Source organism: Rosa rugosa, chromosome 2 (genome assembly GCF_958449725.1).
Source record: "Rosa rugosa chromosome 2, drRosRugo1.1, whole genome shotgun sequence".
NCBI classification, from domain to species: domain Eukaryota; kingdom Viridiplantae; phylum Streptophyta; class Magnoliopsida; order Rosales; family Rosaceae; genus Rosa; species Rosa rugosa.
The window spans coordinates 12,080,088-12,090,926 of NC_084821.1; the positions used below are offsets into that span (position 1 = coordinate 12,080,088).

General features: G+C 36.5%; 1 protein-coding gene across 1 annotated transcript; it reads left to right on the plus strand.

Moving 5' to 3' along the window:
- The first annotated feature begins 274 nt into the window (after positions 1–274).
- On the plus strand, positions 275–2,818 carry LOC133730360 (GDSL esterase/lipase At4g01130-like). The gene is made up of 5 exons (XM_062157969.1): positions 275–413; positions 667–844; positions 963–1,244; positions 1,341–1,501; positions 2,111–2,818. The coding sequence occupies exons 1-5, from the start codon at positions 366–368 to the stop codon at positions 2,624–2,626; spliced, it is 1,185 nt and encodes a 394-aa protein (XP_062013953.1). The 5' UTR covers positions 275–365; the 3' UTR covers positions 2,627–2,818.
- Positions 2,819–10,839: the final 8,021 nt, after the last annotated feature.

Sequence of the window (10,839 nt, forward strand, 5' to 3'; positions counted from 1 at the left end):
TAGTTTGTACAAATGGCAGTGCAGATTTACAAGACCAGCTGGCACCACTCGGCTCCAACGTCCAGTGATCAAGTTAGTTAGCAAGAATTTAGGAGAGGAGAGTTGTTACTTGTTAGAGTGAGTAATGAGCTGTCATATTGTTATTGGGTATTTGGCTTATTTAACAAGAGCATAGTTTTTTCTCAAAGTTCATCTTCTTCCTGGTTTTGATCTGATAGTTTCGATTACAGTAGATTCATCATCTTTTGAATCTTGAGGCTGGTAAAAAGTGGTGCCTACTTAAGCCCAAGCTTGTACAGAAGGCCTTCTCTCTTTCAGCCCTTACTGTTTCTCTAACATATTCACACAATTAAGTAATTAGCGAAATGGGGCTTTTTCACATGTTGCTGCTTGTATCATTGATCATGATCCAGGTAGATTTTCTTTCTCAAGTGCTCGATCTTCTTTGGTTAATTTCTTCAAGCACAAGCCTAAATTATTCCTGTTTATCCAAATACCATTTTCTTTCACTGAATTATAAAACCTCGATCGTATCCTTCTTTTTTATTTATATGCATGCATGCATGCTTATAGTTCATAGAGTTTATATTCTGATATAAGGTTTTCTACTTATTTGTTGACGATGATCAAGACTGATACTTTTCTGCTATCACCATTTGTATATAGGTGGGGAACATCGATTCCAAGTGCTTTTCTGCAATATTTAATTTTGGTGACTCCACTTCGGATACGGGTGAAGACCATGCAGCCTTTCCAGACCACCTGCCAGTACCTTATGGGTCTACATTCTTCAAGAAACCTGCCGGAAGAGCTTCAGATGGCCGACTGATCATCGACTTTCTGGGTGATTAATGAGTGGAGATTTACAATTGTTTTTCTTTCATTTTGTGGCTTAACAACACAAACTTGGATCTTGTCCCACTTCTTTCTGCTTGTTATTCTTATTTTGTGTGAAAAACTAGCTTCATGCCTTTTCTCTCTAAAATTAATTTTTGAAATTAATGATGGAATGATGTTGATGAACAACTTGGCAGCTGAAGCTTTGGGACTTCACTTTTTGACCCCTTATCTGAAGCCAGAGGGATCATTCAAAAACGGCGTCAATTTTGCCGCAGTGGGAGCCGCTGCGCTTCCTCCAAACAGCTCCTTTCCTACTTTGTTTCCTCTCAGTGTGTTCAATCTGGGTGTCCAGCTGCAACAAATGCGGGAATTCAAGTCCATTGTGGAAGAAGTCCATAAGCACGGTAAATACTTATATATAGTACATTATATTAAACATATGATGATAAATTAAGAATACATCCTTGTGTTTTCTGATAACTTGGTTTCTGTTCCTTTAGGGTCTAAGAAGAGGTTTCCTTCTCCGAAGGTCTTTGGAAAGTCTTTATACATGCTCTATATAGGCCAAGCCGATATAGTCTCTCAAGTGGAAACGCTTGGTGCTGATGGAGTGAAGCAATTCTTTCCTCGAATGGTCTCCTCTATTTCTCACACTATACGGGTGAGTGACTACTTCGACAATCTACACCAAGACATGTTCACGTATATGTATTAATTAGTAGACTTCTGTGCACAAAAATATTGCTCAAATGTCTTGATAACTAAACAAGATGGCTTAACTATAGAAGTGCGTTTTTGCGTTGCTCTCTGGTAGCTAAATTTCTGAAACTATGTTACTTTGGTTATCTTAGTTTGTTGGGTATTGTTATGTTTTGCATCTAGAATTTTCTGCTAGGTCTTATGTTATTGTGACATTTTGGGTGCATACCTGTAATAGTTTGGGGGTTATCTGGGTCTCTACTTTTTTCTGCGAACAATTACATCCGAAACTTGCACAGGCGATGTGTTTCTAGCATAATCTGCTTTTGTTTATTCTCTTAATTAGGTGAAATTTTTTAGCCTTGTTGGTTGAAATTTTAGAGCCTCATGCTTGACTATTAGCATCATCGATCAATAGCTAGCTCATTGATTTAATTTTCTTTCTTGTTTGCATCACTTAGCCGTTAGATTAATGGAAATCTGTCGTGAAGGTTTAGACTTCACGTCATACAGACACTTTCTTATTCATTGATGGATTGATGTGCTTGTATATATATGTTGCTTTTTCTAGGAGCTGTATGGCTTGGGCGGGCGTACATTTTGGGTGTTCGGTGTGGGACCTGCGGGATGTGATCCTATAATTAGGGTTATAGTGAATCAGGCCAGTTCTTATCTTGATTCAGGCGGATGTTATTTTCCTTTGAATGATGCAGTTTCGGAGTACAACAAGCTGTTACGGGAGTCACTCTGGGAAATTAGAGGCGAAAACCCAGAAGCATCCATCATATATGTCGACACCTTCAGCGTGAAGCTAGATCTCTTCAAGAACCCGACACACTATGGGCTCAAATATGGAGCAAAAGTTTGCTGCGGACATGGAGGAGGTCTTTTCAATTTTGACCTCCATGCTCAGTGTGGGAGTCCAAATGCAACGGCTTGCAAGGACCCCTGGAACTATGTTTCCTGGGATGGAGCACATTTAACCGAAGCCGCAAACAGAGTGATTGCTAGGGAAATTCTGAATGGGTCACTCTTCGAACCCTCGTTTCCCTTGAAGAAGCTCGGTCGCATCCATGGTTCCACCTGATTCAGAAGACTTATTTGGCTATCAATTATTATCTAGACATACGCTTATATTTAGCTAGTTGGAAAGGTTTATGTTCTTATAATTTAATGGACGTACACATACTCCCACACTAAAGACCATCTCCTGTAGGGATGACTATATTTGGTCCAGAGCTAAAATTAGCCTGCAAATTATATTGTTTATTTAAGTATCGATGGATCCTCTCCTCGTCTGTACTTTGAAGGGTTATTGACAAATGTCTCCCTGGAGTACAACAATCAAACTTCCTCTGGAGGAAGCACTTTAATCTAGAGGATGGACGAACGTAGATTGTGTCTATTCTCTCTCAATCTCTTAAACTCTAATATGGAATGCAGAACTCCTTTGAAGACTTGACAAAATTTATGATGCAAAGTGGTAGGATTACATCTGTATATGTAAGAGTCTAAAGCATCTATTGAAAGGACATACCATTTGTCATATAGACATGCACCAACAACTTCCATTGTATAAGGTTATAGTGGTTTGATCGTTACTTTTAGTTTGAAATGTTATAACCTCTGGATAAGATGATCAGTTATATATATATATATATATATATATATATATATATATATATATATATATATATATATATATAGAGGATCAAAAGATGACGTCCTTAAATTCTTAAAGAGAAATTTTAAATACACACCCCAAACTACTTAATACACATCCTTATTATTTTATATTTTAAATCAGATTTTATAGGTAGATTAAATGACAAAAATAGACATCTATGTATTAGAAGAAAAATAATAATAATCATATATTCCATATATTATTCTATAATTATAAAACACAATGAATTTCTATACATGACATATCCTCATTCAAAACAAGAATAAAGTTAGAAACCATCTAATTTAAATTTTCCTTAAATAAATTGTAATTAAATGGGGTGAGAGACCATATAATTTAGAATTTCAAAATATTTAATGTCATTGGTTTTTAAAACATATCGCTTTACTCCCACTTTTTAGTTCTTTTTTTTTCTTTCTAAAATTTATGATTAGTCAATTTATTATTTAATATAAAACATCACAAGTATAAAACTTTGTAATTGTTAATTTGTTTGACCATCCAATGACAACTTCATAGCTCCGCCATTGTGGAGAAACTACTGATACAATTTTGGTTGAATGTTTGACTCAAAATTTTATATATACTTGATTAATAGGGTGTTTGTTCTTTTAAAAAAAAATAGGGTGTTTGGTGGATAAGAACTCAAATAATACAAAACATATTTCTAAGCATCTATTTGAAGGAACAATAATGAATCCTTATGGATTTCTCTATAACTAACACAAGTAATTAATATGGTCAATTATATATACCAATCAAATTAAATAGTAGCCTTAATGTAGTTAAATAATAGAGTATTTCAAGGTTTTTTAGTTTAAGGATATTTTGGGTAATTTGGGTTGTGTATTTAGTAAAATATTAGAATGAGAAATTAAATGGTAAGTGTATTGAGTAAGGAATGTGTATTAAGTAATTAGGGGTGTGTATTTAAAACTTCTCATTCTTAAAGTGATGATGTTTTTATTTTTAGGATGTATTTTAATAATCACAACCACTCATTCTTTAGTTTCCTATATATACATATATGAATCCTACAAAAAATGAGCCAAATCGAAAATTTTTTAATCATTTGATTAGCACAATTTTCGTTTTAATTTTATCTAACGGACTACATTTGTTTACACAATTTTGAATGACCAAATAATTATGGATTTGGTTGATTTTTTGTAGACATAATTCTTGCATAGGAATATAAAGGATCAACGGTTGAAATCATTGAATTATATATAATTCAAATGAATTTTTAATATTTGGATTAAATTTACTAACAATACCCCACATGAATGAAAATTGATAATGCAGAGGTTGACTGGTTGAGAGAGTATGGTTGGTAAGATATCATAGCTTTTGGCCTTGAACCTTCCCTAGTGATGTACTATCGGGGCTAAATAGTGAACGTGTTGTCAGCCGTTCGTGTAAACCCAGACAATAGTAATCACATAATATCTTTCCAAACACATCTTGTTCTATGGTTATGTCCTTTCGACCATGGACAATACCCGTTATTCATCAACGCTTTAGAGAATTTAGCCCAAAATTCTCAAAGAAATGGCCTCACTTCTCATGGATATAGGTGACTTCCTGCTTTAGAGTATTCTGTTATACTCCACTTGTGTTTTCAAATCATTAAAAGCTAAACTTAATTATCCTAATTCACATTGCAGACATAGCACTAGTTCATCATCGGACTGGGTAGGAGAAGTTATCTCCACAGTGCTCCATTTAAGTCAAATGTGATTTAGTTGACCCTTTGAACCTAGATCTTGGGATCTCCAGTCAGCTAAGTTGGGTGTCCATCATGAAGATTTCTAATTCATAGGCTTCAATCCCATTCCTCTCGATGATTTACAAACTTGGTCTCTAGTCAAAATAACTTTTGTAAATGAATCCGCTAAATTATCTTTCGACTTTATATATTCAATGATAATTATACCATTTGAGAGCAGTTGTCTTACAATATTATGTCGTCAACCTATATGTCTGTACTTACCATTATACATATATATTCCTATGTGCCCTTCCAATAGCTGATTAACTATCACAATGTATACAAATTGCAGGCACATGTTTTGGCCAATTTAGAATATTTTCTAAGAAGCTACGAGGCCACTCCGCTTCTTCACTAGCTTTATCCAAAGCAATGAATTCATATTCCACTGTGGACCTTGCTAACTTGTTTGCTTTGTAGATTTCCAACATACAGCCACACCACCTAACGTAAAAACATATCCACTTGTGAATATTTTGTATCAGAACTTTCAATTATCCTTGCATATTCCATATGAGATATGCCTTCACCCATATTCTTCATTAAATGAAGGTTAACATCATGTGGAGTTTTTGCTATCATAAATACCAAACTTATTAACTATTTTCTCAATATAATGTGATTGAGACAAAACTAATCCATCAGATGTATTGGAAATTTTGATTCCCAATATAACATCGGCAACTCCCATATCTTTCATGTCAAGTTTACTGGTCAATATTTTCTTGGTAGTATTGATCATATTATGGCTACCAATTATAAGCATGTCGTCTATATATAGACATACCATGACATAACCATTTTGAGTGCTTTTTGTGTAAACACAACTATCACACTCATTGATCTTGAATGCATTTGATAGCATTACATTGTTAAATTTTTGATGCCATTTTTTTGGTGCTTTCTTAATAGTTAATAGAGATTTTGCAAGCCTATATTCTTTTCTCTCTTGATCAGGAACAATGAATCTTTTCGGTTGTTCCATATATATTTCCTCTTCTAAATCACCATTTAGAAAGGCCGTCTTAACATCCATTTGATGTATTTCAAGATTGTGCAAAGCAGCAATTGTGAAACATTCTAATGGATTTGATTCGAGTAACCGGTGAATAAGTATCAAAGTAGTCTAAGCCTTCCTTTTGCTACAAGTCTCGCTTTATACTTGTCAATTAATCCATTAGCTTTCATCTTCCTTTTAAAATTCACTTGTATCCTAATGATTTATTTCGAGGAGGAAGATCCACCAGTTCCCAAGTGTGATTCTGTAAAATGGAATCAACTTCAACATCAATAGCCTCTTTCCAATGACATGGATTCCTTGTAACTTTGAGGCTCATTTTCTAACAAAAAAGTTAGAAAATCTGGAGCAAACGACTTTGATGTTTTTGCCGTCTTACTCCATCTGGTATAGACTTTTAGATCCTTTTGATCACGCTCCTCATTTCCTTCATGATGGCTACTGTTAGCATCATCATAACTTCTCTTCAAATTAGTTCTTGTGAAACTTTACAAGAGAAAACATTCTCAAAGATTTCAGCATTCCTTGACTCAATAACTATATTCACATGTTTATCAACCTTTACTAATTTATGCACTAGGAATCGATATGCACTACTATTAGATTCATAACCAATGAATACACAATCAATGATTTTGGGTACTATTTTAACCTTTTTAGGTTTAGGAACTGCTACCTTAGCTGCACACTCCCACACTTTGAGATATTTATAAGGTCTAGCTTCAACCTTTCCATAACTCGTATGGTGTTTTATCTAACTTCTTATGAAGTAATTTTTTAGAATATACTTAGCAGAAAACAATGTTGAGAATATAGTTAGCATAAAGCAATTCTGGGATGCTTCAGAACTTATCAATATAGCATTCATCATTGATATCTTTCAACGTACGGTTCTTACGTTATTGATATCTTTCAATGTACGGTTCTTACGTTTGGTAATACGGTTTTGTTGAGGAGAATAAGGAGTAGTAGCTAGATTGGTGAAAGATTCCATGTTGAGCACAAAACTCAGCAAATGGTGCTTCATATTCACCACCTCTATCGCTCCTTAAGACCTTGATCTTTTGACTAAGTTCAGTAAGTTGATTCTCAACTTCGTTCTTGTAAGTCTTGAACATTTGTAAAGCTTCATCTTTGCTTCTTGAGCTTGCATACGATGAAGTTGAAGATGATGCTAAGATAAAACCTTGTGACCATAGACCTCACAGTTATTTGCTTGGTCCATGATGGTAACTCCATGTTTTCTGAATGCCTTTTCGATCGAGTCCTTAGCCTTAACCATTTGTTTTCTAGCTTGATCGTTGTCGAAATCGTCAGTCTCCATGACATCAATTGACGTTAATCGTATTGTCTTTTCTCTCTTCCTGTAGGATGTGAGATTTTCAAATGTTGTGGTTTTGCTATGAAGAGGCCTTGCATTTATAGTAGTAGTATCTGACTACATTCCGCAAGGATTTGGTGTCATGCCTAGAATGGGAGTAGAAATAAGTTTAGACACTTTCTTTTTTGGTTGCTAGCAGATATAGAAACCTCATTTGGATTTCAAATCTAGGTAGGAATGCATCTCATCTTACAAAAAGAAGAATAGAATAGGTTAAAATATGATAAAAAAAATTAAAAAAAAAGGGAAAAATGCACAGACAGTGTCTGAAGACTCTAAGGACTGTCAAAACGATACCTGGACTTTCAAACGTATCAATGTGATACCTGGACTTATATTTTGTTGTCAACGTTGTACCCACGTCAAGTTTCCATCACGGCTTTGTCAGTTTGAGTCACGTGCGACACTCGTGACCCCCAAAAAGAAGGCTAAATGGACTTTTTACTCACATCAGCCCCACAACTTGATTAAAACTTTGATTCCCTCCAAATTAACTACACTTACACAGAGAACTTGACCTAAATCATACCCATACTCCAGCTCCAAAAACCAAAAGTCAACAAAACTGAATTAACTAGGCTGGAAAGGATTCGATTCCATTGGATTCTTGACAAAAAGTGATTGATGGTGAAGATGTGGAGGTTTTTCAGAGAATCTGGATGAGACGCAAAGATAATAAGTCTCACTTTCCTCTCTTTCCTTCTAAGAACAGTGTCGGACATGGTAAAAAAACATGTGCCTCAGAGAATCTGAGTCCAGATTAGGGTTTTGATTAAGATGATATTTTTTTAGGGTTTCCAGATTTGGGGCTGAATTTTTAAACTTCCAATTGGGAGTGGTCCATGTATTCTATTCCCTCTATTTGTCGATCTTGAAGTTTGAATTTCCAGAATAGTTTTTTAATCTTCTGATTACATGAACTGCGAATAATATAGGGATTTACATATGAGCTTTTTCTGCCAATATGTTAGGGTTAGGCTTTATGTATGCATTTTCGATTCAATTAGAAGTGGATTTTTAAGCTTTCTGCGTTTTTATTTGGTTTTTAGTTCCAAAAGATTTATACAACATGGTGGTTATTTTGACAAGATGCCTGATGGTATGAAGAAGTACAAAGTAGCTAGGTTCAACAAGGATGGTGGGACAATTTGGCTAGATGGTCTAGACCCTGATAAGATTGCATGGACAGAGTCTGGGAACATAGTATGGGATCTAGGGTACAGGGAGAAGCCAATATCGTACTACTTCAAGCTGCCTAGGACACTCTGCAATGAGGGTTGGATGCCGATTAGGAATGATACTGATACACTTGAGATGGTGAAGACAAGGCAGATTAGTGTATTCATAACTGGTGGTGGTAGAAGGAGAAAAAAAGAGGCTGAGGAGGAGGATTTGAGACCTGTTGATCCAGATTGGGAGAATCCTTTGAATAGGATGACAGCAACAGAGAAAACAAAGGCTCAACAAGATGCCAACATTTTTGGAAGTAAGCTAAATAGGCCAAGTGTGGGGGGTTCTGGTTCTAGTAGAGTTAATGTGGTTGGTGAAGGAAGCAGGCACATGGAAGGGGTAGATGGTGTCATCAATTTAGACTAAGATAGTGATATGAATGGGATGGTGGAGGAGCAGCAGACAAGTCAAAGCACCTTTAATGGTTTTAGTGACTTGGTGCCTGATGTGTTAATTTGCTAGTCAAGGAGATGGAAGTCACATGGAGCAGGGGTAGAATGGCAATAATGGGCAAAGAATAAGGTCTATGGGGGTATTTAATGGATTTTACAACACATTTATTAGGAGCCCTAGAGGGAAACTTGGAGTGAAGAGGCCGTGGGAGGGTAAGAAACTTAATTTTTCTGAAGGGGCAGCTAAAGAAACAGCTCCAGCATCCCAGCCAAGTGTGGAAGCTGCTCAAGCATCTCAAGTTGAACCAATTGAGGTTGAAGCTGCAGAAGTAGTCCAAGATCAGGGAGAGTTAAGGACAAGTGAAGTTGAAGCTGAACCAACTCAAGAAGCAGCTAAATCAAGGTCTGAACCTGTTCAAGAAGTAGCTGAACCAACTCAAGAGTGTGAAGAAGTAGCTGAACTTGTTAAAGAAAATGCTGAACCAAGAAGAGAAGTAGCTGGCAAACAGGGGAGCAGGAATAGGGGGTTCAGTGAGGTTGAGAAAGGCAAGAAGGTTGCTGAAGGAGCTGCATCCAATGAGAAAGGCAAGAAGGTTACTGGAGGAGCTGCATCCAAAAAGAAGGAAAGATCAACAAAGGAGGCAAGGTACAAGACCAGAAGCAAAGGGGAGAAGGTCTATGAGTTTGAAGAGGACAGTGACTCAAGTTCAGGAGGTTCTGATTTTTACATTGACTCAGACTATGATCATATTGATTTTGAAGATGATGTCCAGTTTGAACAAAATGTGTCCAATCCTAGAGTTGTGGAAGAGTTTGAAGAAATGGGCTTCAGAGGAGAATGTAGTGATGATGCTGGAGGAACAGATGAGCTTGTGAGTTTGAATGGATCTGGAACTAAAGAAGATGAAGAAGGTAATCCACTTCCCTCCCCCACTTGGAGAGGAATCAAGTTGAAGTCTTGGAATAGAAGGGTAGATTTGAAGAACCCAAAGTTTGTGGTTGGCCATGTTTTTGCAAACTCTGAGGTACTTAAGGAAGCAATTAGAGAGTGTGGTTTGGTGACAAGAAGAGGATTGTGGTTTCAGAAGAATAGCATAAACAAGATTGAGGTTAAATGTCAGTTGGGTTGCCCATTTTGGTTGTATGCTAGCAACATTGTAGAACTTGGTCCAAGCAGTCTTGTCATCAAGGCATTGAAACTTGAGCATAAGTTTGCTCATCTTACAGAGAGTCATCACTTAACATACCACATAATAGCCAAGGAAGTACAAGAAGACTTGTTGGTGGATGAGGAGTGGTTCAGGAAGGGGATGCAGAACCATATCCAAAAGAAATTCAATCTTGATGTAAGCATGCAAAAAATTGCAAGAGGGAGAGCAAAGGCCAAAAGGATGAATGATGTGCATTAGATACAGCAGTACAATATATGTTGGCAAGTTATAAGAAGGAGCTGCTGAGGAGCAACCCAAGGTCTACAGTTGAGATAAAGACAGAGTTGGTAGGTGAAGTGAGAGGTTTCATAGGTTCTATATCTGCCTGTTGGCAGCTTGCAAGAAAGGGTGAATTGAGGGTTGTAGACCTTTGATTGGATTAGATGGCTATCATATTAAAGGTCAGCACCCTGGTCAACTACTTAGTGTTGTTGGTGTTGATGGGAACAATGGTATGTTCCCTACTGCATGGGCAATTACTGAAGTGGAAAACAAAAACACTTGGAGATGGTTTTTGGAGTACTTAGCTTGGGATTTGAAGATGGAAAGGCCTTCTTCTTACACATTTATCACAAACACGCAAAAATGTTTGGAGATGGTCATTGCTGAG